Source organism: Rhinoderma darwinii, chromosome 6 (assembly GCF_050947455.1).
Source record: "Rhinoderma darwinii isolate aRhiDar2 chromosome 6, aRhiDar2.hap1, whole genome shotgun sequence".
In the NCBI taxonomy this organism is placed as follows: Eukaryota; Metazoa; Chordata; class Amphibia; order Anura; family Rhinodermatidae; genus Rhinoderma; species Rhinoderma darwinii.
This window is the reverse complement of record NC_134692.1, coordinates 51,004,960-51,026,909: the sequence shown is the minus strand read 5'-3', so window position 1 is coordinate 51,026,909 and position 21,950 is coordinate 51,004,960. Positions and strand designations below refer to the sequence as shown.

At 41.3% G+C, this 21,950-nt stretch overlaps 1 protein-coding gene across 2 annotated transcripts in view; it reads right to left on the bottom strand.

Moving 5' to 3' along the window:
• Positions 1–828: 828 nt before the first annotated feature.
• LOC142655484 (voltage-gated delayed rectifier potassium channel KCNH8-like) overlaps positions 829–21,950 on the bottom strand; it is a 421,759-nt gene continuing 400,637 nt past the window's right edge. Inside the window, exons 13-15 of one of the 2 annotated variants that reach the window (XM_075829713.1) lie at positions 6,985–7,091; positions 4,249–4,295; positions 829–2,457 (exon numbers count right to left, since the gene is read on the bottom strand). In XM_075829713.1, coding sequence (XP_075685828.1) covers positions 1,708–2,457; positions 4,249–4,295; positions 6,985–7,091 — 904 coding nt within the window. In that variant the 3' untranslated portion in view covers positions 829–1,707. The remainder of the gene's footprint in view (positions 2,458–4,248; positions 4,296–6,984; positions 7,092–21,950) is intronic. The other variant, XM_075829714.1, reaches the window with a different exon arrangement.

Genomic DNA, 21,950 nt, shown 5'->3' with positions numbered 1-21,950 from the left:
TCTTTGCTTTTGTACCCACTTCTCTGTTTGTCTAAAAAAAAACTGCATCAAAAACTTCATGTGTAAATGAAGCCTTAAGGTGTACCTGTAATCTTTACTAACTTTATATTTTTTGGTATATCATTGTACACATATCATTTTTGCCATACATATTTTTAACCTTATTTGCGCTGTTTGCTTGCCATCAGCATGTCTTGCCTCAGTTATTCATGTATGTCTTTCTACTTTACTTTTGCCCTGTCTACTTGTCCTGGGGTTTCCGTATTCAGCTTTTGGAGACACAGGATACGGATTCTGTACTGGAGTATGGGGAGTGGGGAGGCGTTTACTGTACGAGCTCAGTTGAGGGGAACTGAGGCCAGGACTTGTAATCACTAACTGCCTGAGCTGTCGAGCAAATTCACCAGAATACCCGCCTAGCAGCGCTGGAAGTGAGGGAATCGCGAACTAAGTACAGTACCCTCGCCGACATAAGAAGCAGAAAACTCCCACCATCTTCCATGGCCCTGTTATTGATTTTGATCATGTGAAACCTGGTAATAAAAAAGTAACTCCGGTACTATATGTAAGTGCCACAATATGGGCATCAGTTTATTTTGCTAGGGATTGGGAAAGCAGCGGTGCTAGTATTTAGTTAGGGGCATGAAGTTGGAGGTACACTTTAAGTAAATTATTCCGTTAATACCAATCTGCTTGTTTAGAGTGATGAAAGTTAGAGAAGCATGACTGTAAATGATTGTTGAGCTTAGCATTTATTTATTTAATTTTGAAATTGATGTTGAATGTCAACAAGAAACACAGTTTATTGTAATACATTATCTTTATTAAAGCAAAATAAATAGATTCTTCCAGTTGCTCAGGTATACCTCTTCCCAGAAAATGCTCCATGCGTTGCACAGCATGCACCTGTAGTTTGATCCCTTTTATTCTGTATGTTTCCCTGCCAGAGGGTCCAGTATCACAGCAAATCAATGTGTTTTTTTTTTAAGTCCCCTCTAGCAATGAAAGGGTTAAATAAATCTATCTGCTTTGGAATGACAAAGAAAAATAAAACAAAAAAAGTTTAGTATAAACCTTCAAGTAGCAAATATAGAAAAATAAGATCCTTTTTTTTTTTTACTCAAAAAAGAAAAAGCAACAAAAATTCAAACCCTCCAGAAATGTTCCCTTTTAAAATATTTGGCTCAAATTTGTATTTCGTTTTCTAAGTGTTAATATTAACAAATTTAAGATCATGCTATAAGATTTTTTTTAATTTATTTTTTTACGGTCCATGCACTTAGAATAATTTGTTCCCCTTAACCATTTGTGTACAGGGCCTGGCCCCTTTTATAAGATGGTTTGTGCTCAGGTAGCAGTTATCTATAGTCGCTACAAGTAACTTGTAAAATTTGTACAGTAAGTCAATGTGCACAGAGTGTTAAAAATGATGCGGCTGGAGTTACTGTCAGCCGAAAGAACCGAGAGAAAGTGTTTGTTTCAATATAAATTGCAGTTTTGTAAGAAAAAAAAAACCGATGGGCGTTGATTGTTTCTCTCGTTGCCTAGCGGGCAATGTTGTGGCAATGAGAATGAAATCTGGCAGTATTAGACATTCTCTTGTCAACAGGATAATATTATCCTACAGTAGCTTGGTCCAGTCTTGGAGTGCTCTACTTTGGTAAACATCCCCATGGTCAGTGCTTTGGCTTCACAATCTTTCCATTATTACACGTTAGTGCCCTCATCATCTATAAACCTGATGATGTCCCCTTGTGAGTCTCCAGAAGAACTACGCACCAGTTCCAGAGCTGCTGGAGATGCCTCTCTATAGTCTCTTGACATCAATCCCAAGAGGTCAGCCACTTTGTCTTTTACCGGCTCAGCATCTTGAGGGCTACAGAATGATCTGCTGGATATGAAACTAGGGCTAGACTTCTGCGCTTCATTTTGCATGTTGGATGGTTGATGAAGAGCCATCACTGGGGATGATTTACTATGCATTACCTGGCTCACATGGTTCATTTGTGTTTGGGGAAAGTGGCTATGGCAAGGGGACAGTGCTTGGTTCACAGTCATGGGTCCACAACTCTTGTGCTGTCTGTGGTGAGTACATGAATGTCTGAGGAATGAATCCAGAGAAAGGGCAGGGTGAACATTTTTCCTGCATGAATTCTCTGGCTGGGCAGCCTGAACAGGCTGGTTTAAGGCCTCCATCCAAGTTGTGTTAGGTTGTGCTACATCTGCCCTTGTCTGACCAGGACAGGATGTTCCAACAAGGCTAGGAATGGTAATTTGGGACTGCTGTCCACTGTAAAACCCACTGCTGTTGCTGTAGGTGTTATTCAGGGTAGGTGTAAGGAGGCCTACAGAAGGAGACTGCACGTAGCTCTGGGTTAGGAGAACAGGCCTCAGAAGCTGAAGCATATCATTCAGGTCCTTACTTAGCTGAGTAACTTGGTGAGAAAGGATGGTCATCTGAAGAAAAAAAAATGACATGAAAAACAAAATGTTAAGAATAAATATGTATATTTATTAACCCCTTAATGACCAGGCCCAAAAAGGCCTTAATTACCAGATAAATTTTCCGTTTTTGCCTCTCTGCCTTTCAACAGTCATAACTTTTTTATTTTTTTATTGACATGGCTATATGAGGCCTTGTTTTATGCAGAAGTAATTGTATTTTTTTTTTGCAAGGTTTGGGGGGTAGAATGTTTTTTTCCTTGTGTAAGTTATAAAAGATATTTTATGCAAAATAATGATTTGTTTTTTTTAACTTTTTTAATCCCATGAAGGAATAACCTTATTTACAACTTTATTATTTACTTATAATGTATTAGCATACTTCTGTATGACAATACAATTTGATACAGGCTGCAATTAGGGCAGCATATATATAGTGTTCAGAGTCCAGAGTTAGGGCAGCATACTGAACAGAGTCCAGTGGTACTTTCTAGGACTCCAATATTGACTGCAGAGGATTCCTCCAGTCTCTAATCGTGTCACCGGGTTTCCGGTGATGCTATCAAAGAGGGAGGTCCCCTTTTGATAATGCTGCGGTCAAGGACAGCAATCAAGGGGTTAAACAGCTGGGATCTGAACTTTTTTCGATCCCAACTGTACTTATAAGGGTCCTCTAAGTACAGGAGCTTTAAGTTACAGCTTCTGCTTGGAAAATAAACACTCCCTGGATCGCTCATATGCCTATTCTAAAGCGACGCCAAAAGACATCGCTGTAGACTGGGGACCCGCACCGCCTGCCTTCAAAAGATATTGGGCGGTCAGGAAGGGGTTAATGGATTTTATTAGCCAAGTTTAATTTGTCAAGAAATAATATATCAGGCACAGAAACAATACTCACCTCTTGAATCCCGCACCGCACCAGTGGTCATCCCTGGTCTTTGTTGACTTCCCTGCAGTGGTGACTTACTGTCCTTGCACGTGACTGCTGCCGTCAATCAATGGACTCAGCGAGGAGCCGCACGAGACCGCTGAGGCCAGTGATTGGCAGCAGCAGTCACGTGCATGAGTGGCACGTCATTGCTGCAGTTCAAGTCAACAAGGAATGTTGGGGACTGTCGGAACGATGGCCCTTGACAATATTGAATAGGTGAGTATTGTTTTTTTTTAAATTTTGTCAACGTTCCTTCTCTTAGCAATTTTTCTTTAAATGCCGAACGACTACTTTAACTCAGGTGGTTAAATGCCCATGTGGTGAGAACAAGCTTCATATTTAAACTTGCCTATTAGAACAATTTTATCAACTTTTGGTTTCCTAAACTCTGTAGAAACCAGATATATGATACAAGATATGATACATTTCATTATAGATGGCTGCATATAATATTACAATCTTATTAAAATATTTTAACTTTTGTTAAAGGGGCTGTACAAGATTAAAAAGACATGTCTGCTTTCTTCCAAAAACAGTGCCACTCTTGTCCATGGACTTTGGCTGGTATTGCAGCTAAGTCTTATTCAAGTAAATGGAGCTGAGCTGCAAGGCTGCAGAAAGGTTAGAGAACCAAATATTGTTTTCTCCTTATGTATTGATGCATTTACTTTTATATTTAAGAAGCAAATCTAAGTTAATAAATAGCAGTTTTGAAAAGCCAGTTACATATAAAGGACTGCTATGAATGAGGACATTATTAAAATATCTTTTCATTTTTAGACAAAATTGAGCAGCATGCACATGGGCAAGACTGGGTTATAGTACAAGAGGAAAAAATAATTCCGCAAATATATTTTCATTAATATAGAACTCACCTCTTGATTCAATTTCACAATGCTTTTCCTGGTCTCTGCATTTTCTGCTTTTAAAAAAAGAAAAGGTAAGTTATATATAACCAATGAATTACATAATAATAGGAGAGACGGTAGCTAACACGGTACCATTTTTTTTTCTTTTATCATAATAGCGCAATCTCAGCGTTGTATCACTGGAGACTAGAAATGGCTAAATTAATATCATCATAATCATAGAAATCTGTCATCAGAATAGTTCCTTAAAGGGGTTATCCCACCTTTAAATATCATATTCATTGTGTAGATCATAAAAACCAACAATGTTTGCAAACTACATGCTGTTAAAAAAACGGTCAAGTGAAGTGTTATGACATTTACTTACATTGTATGGTGCCACCTAGTGTTCAGTGTATAGCAATGTGCACATTCTATTGGGCCGAGTGCTAGTGGACACGCATACTCAGTCACTCTTCCCACAGCCAGGTCTATGCAAAGTGATTTTCTGTTCACTACAGAGTAGCCAATTAAAATAAATTTCTGGCCTGCTTGTCAGGGAAGGAGAGGAGCGACTGATATAAGTAGCATGGTAGTATAGCTGAGGAGACACCTTCTGCAGTGGATGTAAGAAGGAACTATATTGTCGGCCGCCAGATAGGGAAGGACTCTGATTCTATTTAAAGCTCCTTCCCCAGCAGCACAAATTAGCAGCAGCACCTAAGGGGCTAGAAACACTGTAAAATACTTTAAAACAGCTATTAACAGCATTTCAGGACTTTAGGTATAAAAATGATTTATGCGATAACCCCCTCAAATAAGAATTTGTATTGCATAACTTGTGGGTGCAATTCTATCCACTTCACTATATAAACGATGGGCCTTATTTATGAAAATCAGATTTAAAAAAATGGACATGATGCCAATGGCAAACAGTAAGTACAACGTTTATACTTTCTAAAAATTAATAATTTTAGCATTAGAAAAATTGGACTTTTTGCTCATGCACAATACCATTCTATGGCTCCGTATAATCTACGAATTGTACAGAGCCGTAAAACTACACCAATGGACTTCTATTGGGTGTTACAATGGTACCTCTATATGCCTCTGATTTCGATCCATATGAATCCAACAAAAAAGCTAATTGTGCCATGTTCCATTCATCACATGCCTTATTATGGAGATATTCTCCGCTTAAACTCCGCTTCTAGAGAGAATATCTTCATAATACAACACAGTACAGAGGCACCATATGGGGGCACCCAAAGTGCCTATCAATCTGTAGTGCAGGGACTCCGCGTGACTCGGTGCAGCCTCTGTATAGGCTCCGTGCACATGGCTCTGCCGTGTGCATGAGCTTTTAGGGTTTATAAATGTGTAGATGTGATGGCATTACTTCTCAGTGGTCTCTCTTGGTTCGTCAACAGTGCCAAGAGGGGTCACGTTGCATGCTTTGGATCATGTTTCGAACTTCTTGTTTCTAAGGACTTATGGATTGTCACATGAATGGGAGAAACTGCATCACATTTTGACTGGTTTAACAGAGGATCCTCCTAGGCCCAGCACCAGACAATTCTATCTCATGCATACAAATTTCTTAGCTATATTGTAATTTTTACACACGGGTGGTGGCAGAGGTACATTTATGGCACTGGTCGCAAACTACATGCTTAAAGGGGTTCTCTCAGGAGGAGTGGGCATTGCTTTTCTATGAGTTAGAGCAGAGAGCCTCTAAGTAAGGGCAGATCCAGTTCTGGTAGACCCGGTCCGTTAAATGGCTGGCACGTAATATACGTAGTAATACATAATACGTAATACATGTAGCAGCCGCTACAGGGGAAATTTACGGCATCCAAGTTAGGGAAGCAAAACCATCTCCTATTAGAAAAAAGTTTGTCTTCATGAGACAACCACTTCCCGACATTTGACGTACAGTTATGTCATAGCCAAAAAGGGCTGAGCCTGCTCTTTACTCAGCGAGTGTTGGCTGTGCATTATAGCTGACACCTCACTGCACTTGCCTTTAATCACAGTATTTAAGCAGTTAGAAAGTAGGGATGTCAGCCCATCGACCCCCCTACCAATTACAATTGCAGGGTGCCAATAGTTGTCATGGTAGCCTAGGGGCCCACTGAAAGTCCTTAGGTCTGCCATCTTTGTGCCAGATGCAGTTCTTAATGGAAGGCAATAAAAAAAAAACACAATGTACTGCAATATTGCAGAATATTGTGCAAGCGATTCAATGATTGCTTGTTCAAGTCCCCTAGGTAGACTAATAAAAAAGTTAAAAACTGTTGAATAAAGTATTTTTTATATACAAAAAAAGTTCCAAAACCCTCCTTTTCCCATTTCCTATCTAAAGTAATATAAATAAATATAATTGGTATTACCGTGTCCATAAAAATCTGTACTATTACAATATAACATTATTTAACCTGCATGGCGAAGGCTTTAAAAAAACAAAACAAAGAAATACGCCAAAATTGCTGTTTTTTGGTCATTTCACCTCCTTAAAAAATTAATAAAAAGTTAACAAAAAGTAGCATATTCCCCAAAATGGTACCAATACAAACTACAGCCTGCAAAAAACAAGCCCTCACACCGCTCATGACGGAAAAATAAAAAAGTTATGGGTCTCAGAAAATGAGAAAAAAGTATTACATTGCTTAGTTTCTTCCTTTGGGAATAATAAATAAAATGATAATTACTACTGACTAGAAATGATTGTGATACATTATGTTCATGGATTTTCTTCCTTACCTGAGTTAGAACATCTTGGTGAGTTTTCCTGGCTTAGCTGTTTGGTATTAAAGTCAAATGTGTGAGTTGTGGGAGAGCTGCACTCAGTCTCGATGCCATCCACAAACCTGTTCAAATAAAGCATTTATTACACGTAAATTGGTTTTATGTAAATGAAACAATCATTCCATAACAAAAAGTTATGTAACGTTCTAATATACTTGGTTGTTGAAATCCCCACCATTTTCAAGATCTCTGCTTGATGTCAGTGAATGGAAAAATTTCTAATAATATTGTTTACATCCAGAAGATTAAACTAGGTACGAAGCTAATATTTCTCACAACTGATAGATTTCTATATTTGTATGTAGTCTAGACGACCTTCTCGTAAACTGCTGTGTCTCTGAGTTATATCAAAAAGCATAAAATGTGGGCAAATACCCTGGGGCCTCCACCTGCTAAAGATAATTCACAGCAGATCTCCAATACATCAACATCAACAGACTTCGGGCAGATTCACACGAACGAGTGCAAACTCGAAAGTGAAAAATGGCAGTTTTTCATGTCCGAGTTGCACCTGTGTGGGACCTGTTTTCACGGATCCCCATAGACTTGAGTCAGTTGAGGGCTCCACGAAAACGGAAGAAAATAGGACAAGTTCTATTTTCAATGGACCCTTCACGCGGTCTATTAAAACAACAATCGTGTGAATGGCCCCATTGAAATACATGCGTCCCTATGATGGACGTTGTTTTAACGGTCGTCACATGGACGTATACAACGTTCGTGTGAATAAGCCCTTAGAAACCCATAACCAGACACTGTTGCTTGGGCAATTTATAGCACCAGTAATTAAACATGGTAAGGTGGTATTATTTGGGCTGTGAATGGTGGTATTAATTAGGCACTGTACAAAACTGCTATTTGTAATATTGTAGTGCAATTCCCATCTTTACCTGTGGTATGACAATTTTTTTAGCTATTTCCCTACTTCCAAAAATAGAGAAGTGGGCCCCAAAAGGGCCACAATAGAATTGTATCCAACCCTGACAACCACATATTACATCCTTTGAATTAGAATCAGCATAAAATCCTGCTTTGGTGCACTTGATAAGTACCGGTGTATAGTCTCACTGTACCCCACAATTTACTTTTCACTTTTTGTGTAATGGTTGATTTTATAGATAGCTTCATCATCTGTAAAGTATATTTGAGAATATTATAATACATAATAATAAAAGGCAACATAAATTCCTAATGACAAATATTTCTATGTACTGGTACTAGTCCTATGCTTTGGCACAATCCTGTTAAGTTTATTATGTAGAAGCCTTTAGGTAATTATAAAGCTAAGCTCCTTATAATAGCACAGACACTCTTACTGGTTGAAAGTTCTCAAATATCTTTGTTGCTTACAAAAAAAGTGTGTTAGGCCGTGTTCACATCAGCGTTACCCTTCAGTTGAGGGGTTCCATCGGAGGTTTCCATTGGGTTAACCCCGCAACATTTCCGTCACCATTGAGATCAATGGTGATGCAAACGGAAGCTAAGGTTTCCGTTTGCTTTTCCATTGAGGTGTTAACCCGAAGGAAACCTCCGATGGAACCCCTCAACGGAAGGGCAACGCTGATGTGAACAGGACCTTAATGCTGAAGTATATTCATATCGTTGTGCAACAAAAGAAAATGATTTTGACATTGTTTGTAGAGCGTAAATTGCAAACTAAAAACTGCAATCGGCAGATGAGCTTGTCTAGTGTACAATGCTCTGTAGAGCACTGCATGCAGTAACAACACTATATCTTTAATAGCAAAGATACATTTCAATCGAGAGGATCAGTCACCAAGACAGTGTTCCCCAACCTGTGGAGCTCCAACTGTTACAAAACGACAACACCCAGCATGCCCTGGCGGCCCGAAGTCACAAAACATGCAGCCTATGAAAATGATGGTGCTTTTTGGGCAATCACCATGATACAGAAAATTCACTCACATGATGTGGTGCCTCTTGGCCAATCAATGGACGCAATAATCAAAATTGTGTTTGGATCCAAAGAGAGAAGCATAAGTCCATCCATTATACTTTTCCGCTATTAACACCTCTTGCACACAACCGAGATCGGGCCGCGAAAAATGGTCCGAATGTCGGATGGATTTCCTGGCCCGACTGCTGTACAGGTGAATGGGACTCCTGGCATCATAGACATTTTATGATGCTTGGATTTGCTGCCTTCTCATGGAACCGTTGTTCTGTACTGAACAAAATTATACTGTATTCAACTGCAGTTCCGCGGGAAGGCAGGGACTCCTATCATCATAAAATGTCTATGATGCCAGGAGTCCCGTTCACCTGTATCATGGTAGGGCCAGAAAATCCAGCCGACACTCGGACTATTTTTCACGACCCGAAATCGGTGTGCAAGAGGTGTTCACTTCTAGTTTTGGCAAAAAAAACAACAAAAAAACGACACCAAACTGCATTGTGTGTCTGGCGAATAAACACTAATCAACCATAACATTAACCCTGTCTCATTGCAGCCATTTTTCAGATTTTTCATTTTAGTTTTTTCCTCCCCACCTTCCAAAAGCCATAACTTTTTTATTTTTCCGGTCGATAATGCCGTATGAGTGCTTGATTTTTGCAGAACGAGTTGTAGTTTTTCATGTTACCATTTATTGTACCGTATACATAATTTACTAGGAAACGGGAAAAAAAATCTTTGTGGGGTGGAATGGGGAAAAAAGTGATTCCTACCTTTTTTTGGGGGGGTTTAGTTTTTATGGCATTCACCGTGCGGTAAAAATGTCAACTTTATTCTGCAGGTCAATACAATTGGCGAGACCAATTTTATACTGCTTTTTTTTTACTACTCTTACAAGGAAAAAATGAATTATTAAAATTAACTTTTTGATTTTTGATGAAGAAGTATAAGGGGCTTGTTTTTTGCAGCGTGAGCTGTAGTTTCAATTGGTAACGTTTTGGGGTATATGAGATTTTTTTATCACTTTTTTTTTTTATCAACATGTTTTCATTGTAAAATTTTTTTGAACTTATTTCAACCAGCCATGGAATTTCACGGCAAACAGGAACAGAACAGGAGGGGGTGGGAGGATTAAAGAGTTGAGAAAAGTCTCTAGGTCGTTTAGGGGTCATTCCGATGAGAGGACTCCAGGGAGCAGGTCATCCAGGGTGAGCCCAAATAGGGAGCTTGCGGAAATACAGGAGGGTGTGGTGTCTTACTCTCAATGTACAGAATTCCAGACTACTAGGCTGCAGCTGCAGTTGTGTATTAAAAGTTGGCGTTTAGAATTAGCAAGGAGAAAAAATAAATAAATAAATGGGGAGGGGGAGAGGGAATAGTGATATGACGACACGCAGACCATAAACACAGCTATGGTTCAAAGGGGCAGACCGATGAGAAAAAAGAAAAACAATCTGTAAAGGATCTACCAGACACAGCTTCTGTGTTGACGCCCGTGGGTAATCAGTCTGCACCTGCTCCTATGTCTGTGAGACTGACTCCATCTTCCACCACTCAGGATAGCAGGCTTAGGAGTGGGAGAGCCTATCACAGCCTGGCCAGACGGAGCTAGCTCCCGCCCACTGTCTATATATACCTGCCTTTCCTGTTCCTCCTTTGCCTGTGATTCTGCTCTGCTTGTTTCCTGGTTCTGCTGCTGCTGCTTGAACTACTGATCCTCTGCTTGTTATTGACCTTGGCTTACTGACCACTCTCCTGCTCAGCGTTTTGTACCTCGTACACGCCTGGTTTGACTCGACTCGTTCACTACTCTCATTGCTCACGGTGTCTCCGTGGGCAGCTGCCCCATTTCCCTAGCTTCTGTGTACCCTTGTCTGTTTCTCTGTCGTGCACTTACTGAGCATAGGGACCGTCGCACAGTTGTACCCCGTCGCCTAGGACGGGTCGTTGCAAGTAGGCAGGGACTGAGTGGCGGGTAGATTAGGGCTCACCTGTCTGTCTCCCTACCCTGTCATTACACAATCACTCAGTGTTTTGATCACTTTTTATTAATTTTTTTTGTGGGAGATGAGGTGACCAAAAAACAGAGATTGTGGCGTTTTACAGGTCTTTTTTTACGGCGTTTACCGAGCGGGTTAAATAATGTTATATTTTGCTAGTTCGACTACAGTCGCGTCGATACCAGTTATGTTAATTAATTACATTTATTTCCATTGATTTTGGGGGGAAATGAAAAAGGTGTTTTTTTAAACCTTTAATGTTATATATATTAAACTATTTTTAACTTTTATTACTAGTCCCCCTAGGGGACTTTATCCAGCGATTGTTAATTCACTTATACAATATATTGTAATAATAATGTAATGCAGTATATCGTAATTCTGACAGGCACCTGTAAGATACAGCCGACATGCTCATTATATGAAGCGGGCTCAGCCTGCGAGCCTGCTCCATACTCCCCCACCCGTCCTCTGCCGGTTATACTCAGCGGATGTCAGGAAGGGGTTAAAACCACTGGCAGGTGATATAAATAACATTGATTATCTAGTTACAATGGTGCCTGTTAAGGGGTGGGATATATTAGGTAGCAAGTGAACAGTCCATTCTTGAAGTTGATGTGCTGCAAGCAAAAAAAAAAAATTGGCAAGCAAAAAGAGGTGTTCCAGTATAAAGCATATTTTCACTTATCCGCTGGTTAGGTGATTAATGCTATATCCATGGGGATCTAACCGCTGGGACCCCTAATAATTGCCAGAACGGTGGATCCCAGTGTCTCATTCCCCCCAGCTTTAAAGGGAAGGTGTCATGAATTTATTTATTTTTTTATCATATTGTTTTTAATATGATATTAACATAAATTTTATTTATTTATGTTCTCATGTTCTACTTTTTACTTTATTCTTACTTTTACTTCTCTATGGGTGCTGCCATTTTTTTTTCATCTCTGTATGTGTCGATTAACGACACATACATAGATGGAATACGGCACATACAACCCCATAGAGAATGCGAACGGGAGCAGTTCCATTCTCTGAAGCGTACGCCGTCTATGTGGGAACGGCGCATTTGCCGCTCCCACACAGACCAAAACGAAGCTCGTTCGCAGAGCGAAATCTGGCGCCATTTTCATGTAGACTGGAAGCTGCTGCCAGACAGTAAGATGACGACTTCCAGCCGCGGCTTCCGCCCATATGTTCAAGGAAGCGTAGGCGCAAGGAATAGCAGCGGAGGCGGCGGCGGCTGGGGAAGGTAATTTATGTTCGTGTATGTGATGTGTGTATTATGTTCGTGTGATACTGTCTGCTGAGCACTGTATCTAATCCTCCTACACTGTGCAGTCACTCAGAAAATGGTGGCACACAGTGTAGGAGGTTTGAGGATTCAAACCCCTCCTTCTCCTGGCACTAGCCAGAATAAGGGAGGGGGGATTGTGTGAGGACACTAGAGAGAGTGTGTCTACCCCAAATTTGCAGCATAAAGCAATGAGGTTGCTTTACCACATTGACCATGCTGCAATTTTGGGAATTACTCCCTCTAGTGGCCAGCACATGGAAATATAATAAATTAGAATCTAATTTATAATATTTCCTGACTTGTGAAAAAATTACAAAAATTAAAACAATGTGTAATCACTTAAATAATAATTGTTTAACTAAAAAAGAAAAAATTTTAGCGACACATTCCCTTTAAGATGTCAGTATGGGGAGTTTAAACGGAGCGGTGGTCAGACCTAATGCTCCATTCAGAGTCTATGGCACTGACGGAAATAGCAAGCATAGCACTTGTGGCTGGGGTACCAGGGTCCCCAGTTCTAGTGATCTGTGGGGATCCTAGCAGTCATACCCCCACCATTCTAGCATTTATCACCTATCCAGTGGTTAAGTGAAAAATGCTTTAGGATGTAATACCCCTGAGCGACTCTGTTAAAGGTTAAATTGTGATACGTAGGTCAGTGCATCTCCAAAATGACAGGTGTTGTGGGGTATTTCCAGTATGAAGTGCTTAGTACCTACTAAAAGTGGTACAAGGAAGGACAACCGGTTAACCGACCTTAGGCGCCCAAGGCTCATTGGAGTGTGTGGGGAGCGAAGGCTAGCCTGTCTGGTCCAATTCCACAGAAGTGATAATGTAGCAAAAATTGCTGAAAAAAGTTACTGCCCATGCTGACCTCTCCACCACCGAAAGCGTTTACAATTGGCATATGAGCACCACCAGAACTAGACCATAGAGCAATGGAAGAAGGTGGCCTCTCTTTACCCCATGTAGATGGCTGCGTGCCCATACATTACTCCCCTTAGGAAGACATGGCACCAGGATGTACTATGGGAAGAATGTAAGCTGGCAGAGGCAGTGTGATGCTCTGGGCAATGTTCTGCTGGATGAAACTTTGACACAGACCACCTACCTAAACATTGTTGCAGACCAAGTACACCCGTCATGGAAACGTCAGTCCTTATTGGAAGTAGCCTGTTTCAGCAGGATAATGCGTCCTACCGCACTGTAAAAATTGTAATAGGTCAACAAAATAGTTGACTTTGCCTTCAAATTCGCCAGATTAAGCATCTACGTGGTGTGTTGGAAAAATAAGTCCAATCCATGGAGGCCCCACCTCACAATTTACAGGAGTTAAAGGATCTGCTTCTAACACCTTAGTGCCAGATATCACAGGACATCTTCAGGTTTTGTGTATTCCTTGCCTCAATGGTTAAGAGCTGTTTTGGCGGCATGATGGGACCTACACAATATTAGGCAGGTGGTTTTAATGTTATGGCTGAATGGAGTATATGCACATCACATTACTTGGAGACAAACTTTAGGAGGTATAGTTTTTACTGCCGGTCTCTAAATGTCTGTTGTAACAAATAAAACTGTAAATTTAGTTACCTACCTATGGGTGATTACATTACATGCATATTTTTGCTGAGAAATTGCCGCTGATTTCACCCTATGCAGTGCAGAGATTAAGATCTATAGCAAAGCTGCAACATAGTAGGGAAGCTTGCCTTCAAATCCGCAGCAGAATATTCCATTACATGTGAATGGAGTTTCCAAAACCCTATACACATGTATTGTGCTTTGATGCAATTTTTCGGTGAGGAATCTGCACCAAAAATCCACAACACCTTTCCCACTTCTGAACGTGGCCAAAGACTCGACTCTTTAGCACCATTGAACATGTTCTAACCAGTACAAATCAAGTGTTAATAATCACACCAGTGCCCCTGCAAAAATAATGGGTGAATTCATTGGTCTTCATCCAAGCATGATGATCCAACATAGTCATCTGCTGGCTACAGTGGCTGTTACTGGGCTTGCACTTGGAAGGAGTTTTAAAAACTTTCTAATGAGTAATTCAAAAAACTTTTTAAAGTAAAGAAGTAAAGAAAAACAGGTATGCCACACCTTAAAGGGGTTGTTTTTCTTTAGGCAAAACTTTCCATATGCTCATTATATCTTTTCTCATGCGTACTTAACTTATGAATACACATGATTTATGTATGAATACAATGCTCAAATGTGAATTAATATGTACATTTTCCTTCTAGCAGGTCTATTAGCGTGCCCACCGTGCCTAATGGTAAATCGGTCCCTGTCAGCCACTGAAAGTATATTTCACACCTTTATTTCGAAATCTAAAATAACCTTTGTGCTGCGCTGTTGTCAGTTTGCTAAATTACCGTACCACTAGTTTGTCACCATACCACTTAAAAGAGGTGCAATAAATAGAGTTATCTAAATAGCTAGGGAAGAGCGGAGGCTAGCTAGGGTAGAGGGGAGTGCACGGAGCGAGATGTGAAGCCTCGCTGCTTGAATAAGAGAACGAGGAGCAGCCGATGTGTCTAGGGAGGGCAGCCACACCAAAAGGCTGATCGAGTAGCAGGGAATACAGGGGATTCCTCAGCTGACGCGTCCACAAACCCTGCTTCCAAGACGGGCAAAAGAGCGACTACTAGACCAGGAGGGAAAGGCACAGACGTGGTCTACGGAAGGCAGCTATAAATGAAATATCCAACGAACCAACAGCTGAGTAGGTGGTGAAGGAATAGGTGGTGTAGCCGACATACATTGAGGGCAACCCTATAGAGCTATGTTATGAGTGAACAGCTTATTCCCTTCACTGCTGATCTAAATTGCTAATTTTACCAGAGGGCAACAGAAACTTAATATAGCTCTCCTGATAAAGATTAAGAGACTTACAGTTGCCCGCATAATAAACATGATGCAGACCAGCTGAACCTGGGGCCGATGTGACTGGCGTGGTACTGTAACGGCAAGAAGGAAAGGGAGAAATAAAATAGATATACTGCGTCTACAGAGTTATTTTCATTGCACTATCGTGCGTAGAAGAAGCAAAGAAATACAAATACAAGACCAGGGAGGTCTTTTGTGTGCATGGCTGACCGAGGGAGAGTCCTCCGCTGGGGACACGCCTCTAGACTGGCAGGTCACGCGGGGATCTGATTGCCCGTCATTTCTGGTGGCCCACGCTGCCCAAGGACGTTATGGACTTTGTTTCCTCCTGCTCTGTGTGTGCAGCTAACAAGGTCGCTCACTCCAGACCTGCTGGCCTGCTCCAGCCATTGCCTGTGCCCGATGCTCCCTGTCAGCATATAGCGATGGACTTTATTACTGACATGCCTCTCTCTGCTGGATGCAGTGCTGTCTGGGTGGTGGTGGTGGATCGATTTTCGAAAATGGCCCACTTCGTTCCTCTGACTGGTCTTCTGTCTGCTCCTCAACTGGCCAAGCTGTTTATCCAACACATCTCTCACCTGCACGGCTTGCCGCAGCATATTGTCTGATCGGGGGGTTCAGTTCACTTCGAGGTTCTGGAGAGCCCTCTGCAGACTCCTAGGTGTGAAGTTGGACTTTTCCTCGGCCTACCATCCTCAGTCCAATGGACAAGGCAAGAGGATCAATCAGATCTTGGAGAACTACCTATGCCATTTAGTCTCTAAGCAGCATGATGACTGGGTGCAGTTGCTTCTGTGGGCTGAGTTCTCTTACAACAATAATACCAGCGAGTCCACAAGGAACACACCGTTCTTCATTGTCCTTGGCCAACACCCACGAATACCTCTCCCGGTTCCTGATACGTCCGAGTTACCTGCTGCTGACACGGCCTTTAGGGACTTTCTACAGATCTGGCAGCAGACTCCATCCTCCATCCTGATGGCGGTTGACCGTATGAAACGGAAGGTGGACACAAGGAGAAGAGAACCTCCTCAGTTTCTTCCCGGCACAAAGGTCTGGCTGTCCTCCAGGAACATTCGACTGAGGGTGCCGTCATGCAAGTTTGCTCCCAGGTTCCTCGGACCCTTCGAGATCCTGCAACTGATCAAACCTGTCGCCTACAAGCTTCGGCTGCCTCCTGCCCTCAGGATCCCCAATTCCTTTCATGTCTCTCTCCTGAAACCGGTGGTCCTGAATCGCTTTACCAAGACTCCTAGCCCTGCGGTTGCCTCCAGCGATCCTTCAGACACCTTCAAGGTTAAGGAGATATTGGACACAAAGAGAGTGAGAGGAAAGACTTTTTATTTGGTGGATTGGAGGGGGTTTGGTGCTGCAGAGAGGTCCTGGGAGCCAAAGGAGAACCTCAATGCTCCTAGTCTTCTGAAGAAGTTTCTCTCTCGCTCTGATCCCAAGAAGAGGGGGCGTAAGAGGGGGGGATACTGTCATGTCCGTGGCTGCAGGCCGTCAGTTCCACTCTCTCCCGGACAGCCGCAGCCATGAGACGGCGAGTACTGGAGCCAGTCTCCTCCTCAGGAGACGCCAGCACTCGCTTCCACTCACCTCAGCCGGATCCCGTAGGGTGCGCATGCACGCTCGTGCCCGCTCTTAAAGGGGCAGCGCACTCACCGGACTTTAATGTACTATCAGCCCATAAGTCCCTGCACTAGAAGAGGGGTTCAGCCCCTTGCTTCTATGCCTGAGCGTTGTTGTCGTATCCTAAGTCTGTCTTGCAAATTGTCCCCTAGTGTTTCCTGCTCCCAGTGTTCCCTCTTCCTGTATCCTGTAACCTGTATCCTGATATAGTACCGTGCTGAGCAGTAGCCGTGCTGTGCTGTATACCACGCCTGTCTTGCTACTCCACACCTGACATCTTCCTGCTGCCTAGTCCCAGCCAAGCCTGCCTTGCTACTGTCCGAGCTGCCACAGGTACCCTATATGAACTATAGACTCTGACCTGCGCCCTGTTGGCCAGCTGCCATACCGCCAAGGCGGTACGGCCCTGTGGGTCCACGAACCCTACGTGACAGGTACCCTAAGGAAGAGTAAAGTTCCTAGCCTTCACGCTATGCTACCAGAGGAATGGAAGCAAGTGTCATGATATACAGTAATAGACTGGCTCCAAACTCTTACTATTTACTCAATGTACCCTTTATATGGGAAAAATTATTTTTTTTCCCTGTTTTTTTTGAGTATGTAGTAAGCATGCAAGAATGGGTTTTTTTCGAACCCGGGGCCTAGATGTTTTTTTTTTGTTTTGGCTCCAGCTTTATCCTTGGCATTGCTGGTGTCTACAAGGTTACTGGGCTCATGGTACCAGTTGAAAGGGCATGTCTATGTCACTTTTTATTTTATTTTTCCGGCTTAATCTAAAATTTAATTAAAATGCATTACACTGAATGTGAGAGGGCTGAATTTGCCACAGAAGCGCTATTTGGCGTGGAAAGCAGGTATTTAAATCAAAATATGACATTGCATTTTTTCAAGAGAAACATCTATTGGCGAATAACAACTCCCGCTTTTTCAAAAGCTGTTTTCCACATGTATATTTTGCAAATAATAGTGAGAAGAAATATGAAGTTGTCATGGCTACTCGGGATACAAATTCCTTAAAATTAATTAATTGCCCTTGGGATAAGGAAGGGAGATACAGTAAATTGTTGTCAGCTGTAGGATTAATAATATGTTTAAACAGTATGCTTTGGTAAACTTATTTGCGCCAAATAACGGCCAAATCATTTTTTTAAGAAGAGTATGAAAGAAACTGGAAGGGTTTCCAAAACATAACTTGACTATGGGCGGGGATTTCAATGCCATAGTGGATTGTACGTTGCGTTGCTTCCAGGGTCAAGGTATAAGAAGACCTCACATTGTCAGTTATTAAGGCTTATAATTTGCACGATGTCTTGCGATATCTTAATGGAGAAGCTAAACAATATATGTTTTTGTCAAGTCACCATTTATCATATTCACATATTGATTTTTTCGTAGTTATTACAAATTTGGTGGCCGAAAAACAAAAAGCAGCTATTGAGTCAGTGGGATGGGAAGATCACTCAATGGCCTACTTAGAAATAAAAGCTGGGAATGATATAGATTCCAAAATATTTCTCTGGAACTTGGACCCCTCTGTCCTTTCCTTGGAGCAATATAAAGTCAAAATTGAAGAAACTATAGTAGAATTTTTCTAAATAAATGATAATAATCAGGTTTCAGATCAAATGCTATGATGCATGCATAAATCCTATGTAAGAAGAAATTGCAGCGTTGAAGCTGCAATAAAAGATATTTTCTTTACAAGATTATAAAAAGAATATGTTGATAACTAAATCTAGACTATACAACCTGGGAGACAAACAAAGTAGGATCTTAGCAAACAGGATTAAGAAGCAAGCAGTGAAAGCTAAAACGCAATGTTTAAAAGACAGACACGATGAATTGACTTATCCACAAGAAATTGTAAATACTTTTGGCCAGTATTACTAGAAGTTATATAACCTCAAAGTAGAATCTATCTCCAAGGAAGAGAAAATGAAAGCATTCTTGGACTCAATTTGTCTACCCACGCTGTCTGACAGCCGGTTGGGGGTTCTGTACTCATCTTTTTCATCCAGGGAAATTATGGAAGACATCAACAGTTCAAAAAGTGGGAATGCCCCCGGCCCAACGGTGTTATTAATGATTGCTATGTTCAATATAAAAAGTTTCTTGTTCCTTTCCTGGGAAGATTATTTAATCGAATCCATAGGGTTTGTATATTTCCTAAAGAAAGATATTAGAATTGGCCATTCTAACTATCCCAAAGTAAAGGAAAAAATTTGAAAGTCCTTCTAATTTTAGGCCGATCTGATCTGAGTCAATAGCGCAGTCGACCGCGCTATTGATTCCGTCAAAACAACGGAACCCTGTCACAACGGTGACAAACAGAAACCATTAGCAAAGTTTCTGTCACCATTGAGTTCAATGGTGATGCAAATGGAAGCTAAGGTTTCCGTTTGCCTTTCCGTTGAGGGGTTAACCCGATGGAAACCTCAGACGGAACCCCTCAACGGAAGGGCAACGCTGATGTGACAGGGCCTAACTTGACTTTTTCAATTGTTCTCAATGAGTTAAGTGATAAGATATCACACTGTAGCAAGTTATAAGAGTCAAGATAAGGACTGCTACATCTGTAGGGATCAAGTTGACTTTATGCCAAATAGTCAGAACAGGGATGCTACGTGTCGTATTGTAGATTTGATACAAATGACCAGCATTGTGTTCCCCCAGTGTGTTTTAGATGCTGAAGAAACGTTTGACATGATACACTGAGAATACCTAAGATATGGCTTTATATACTTGTAAGTGTGTGGGCTGCATGTCAAATGTCTATGAAATTTTCAAAGGAACGCGGCAGGCTTGCCATTCTGGATGCGGAAGTCATAGAGACAGAGCAGGATGCTCTGCCTCTTACTTCAGAGTTATGAGCAGCCGGCAGCACGAACTACAGCGAGTCCGTGTTGTAGTTAGAAGCAGAAACAGATACCAGTAATTTAGAAAAACAATTATTGTGCACAGTCCTGCACTATAATCATTTTTCTATATCATTTCAGTATAACTGGCGGTACTCTTCAAAGGCAACCTGGCATATTGAAAATGCACTCCGATTAGCGCACAGCATGAATTCAGAAAAAAAAAACAAACGCATTTTAGTGATTTAACCCATTGAGTACCAAGTCTATTTGTGTTTTTTCGTTTTTAATTTTTCCTCCCCACTTTCCTAGAGCAATAACTTTTTTATTTTTCTGTCGACATAGCCGTATGAGGGCCTGTTTTTTGTAAAACTTTTAAACATTTATTTTGTGGGGTGTAATTGAAATTGAACAACAATTCCTGCATAGTTTTTGGGTTTCGTTTTAACAGTGTCACCCTGCTGTAAAAAAAGGACATGTTAACTTCATTCTGCGGGTCAATGCGGTTACGGCAATACCAAATTTATATGTGTATATATATATATATATATATATATATATATATATATATATACAGTGAAGGAAATAAGTATTTGATCCCTTGCTGATTTTGTAAGTTTGCCCGCTGTCAAAGACATGAACAGTCTGGAATTTTTAGGCTAGGTTAATTTTACCAGTGAGAGATAGATTCTATTAAAAAAAAAAAACAGAAAATCACATTGTCAAAATTATATATATTTATTTGCATTGTGCACAGAGAAATAAGTATTTGATCCCCTACCAACCATTAAGAGTTCAGCCTCCTCCAGACCAGTTACACGCTCCAAATCAACTTGGTGCCTGCATTAAAGACAGCTGTCTTAAATGGTCACCTGTATAAAAGACTCCTGTCCACAAACTCAATTAATCAGTCTGACTCTAACCTCTACAACATGGGCAAGACCAAAGAGCTTTCTAAGGATGTCAGGGACAAGATCATAGACCTGCACAAGGCTGGAATGGGCTACAAAACCATAAGTAAGATGCTGGGTGAGAAGGAGACAACTGTTGGTGCAATAGTAAGACAATGGAAGACATACAAAATTACTGTCAATCGACATCGATCTGGGGCTCCATGCAAAATCTCACCTCGTGGGGTATCCTTGATCCTGAGGAAGGTGAGAGCTCAGCCGAAAACTACACGGGGGGAACTTGTTAATGATCTCAAGGCAGCTGGGACCACAGTCACCAAGAAAACCATTGGTAACACATTACGCTGTAATGGATTAAAATCCTGCAGTGCCCGCAAGGTCCCCCTGCTCAAAAAGGCACATGTACAGGCCCATCTGAAATTTGCAAATGAACATCTGGATGATTCTGAGAGTGATTGGGAGAAGGTGCTGTGGTCAGATGAGACTAAAATTGAGCTCTTTGGCATTAACTCAACTCGCCGTGTTTGGAGGAAGAGAAATGGTGCCTATGACCCAAAGAACACCGTCCCCACTGTCAAGCATGGAGGTGGAAACATTATGTTTTGGGGGTGTTTCTCTGCTAAGGGCACAGGACTACTTCACCGCATCAATGGGAGAATGGATGGAGCCATGTACCGTCAAATCCTGAGTGACAACCTCCTTCCCTCCACCAGGACATTAAAAATGGCTCGTGGCTGGGTCTTCCAGCACGACAATGACCCAAAACATACAGCCAAGGCAACAAAGGAGTGGCTCAAAAAGAAGCACATTAAGTTCATGGAGTGGCCTAGCCAGTCTCCAGACCTTAATCCCATCGAAAACTTATGGAGGGAGCTGAAGATCCGAGTTGCCAAGCGACAGCCTCGAAATCTTAATGATTTACAGATGATCTGCAAAGAGGAGTGGGCCAAAATTCCATCTAACATGTGTGCAAACCTCATCATCAACTACAAAAAACTTCTGACTGTTGTGCTTGCCAACAAGGGTTTTGCCACCAAGTATTAAGTCTTGTTTGCCAAAGGGATCAAATACTTATTTCTCTGTGCACAATGCAAATAAATATATATAATTTTGCCAATGTGATTTTCTGTTTTTTTTTTTTTATATAATCTATCTCTCACTGGTAAAATTAACCTAGGCTAAAAATTCTAGACTGTTCATGACTTTGAAGGTGGGCAAACTTACAAAATCAGCAAGGGATCAAATACTTATTTCCTTCACTGTATATATATATTTTTTTTCATTATGTTTTTCTACTTTTACAAAATAAAAACAAATTTGTAAAAAAAATATATTTTTTTCTTACGTCAATGGAGCTGTGTAAGGGATTGTTTTATGCAGAATGAGCTATTTTCAGGCGTAAACGAGGCGTAT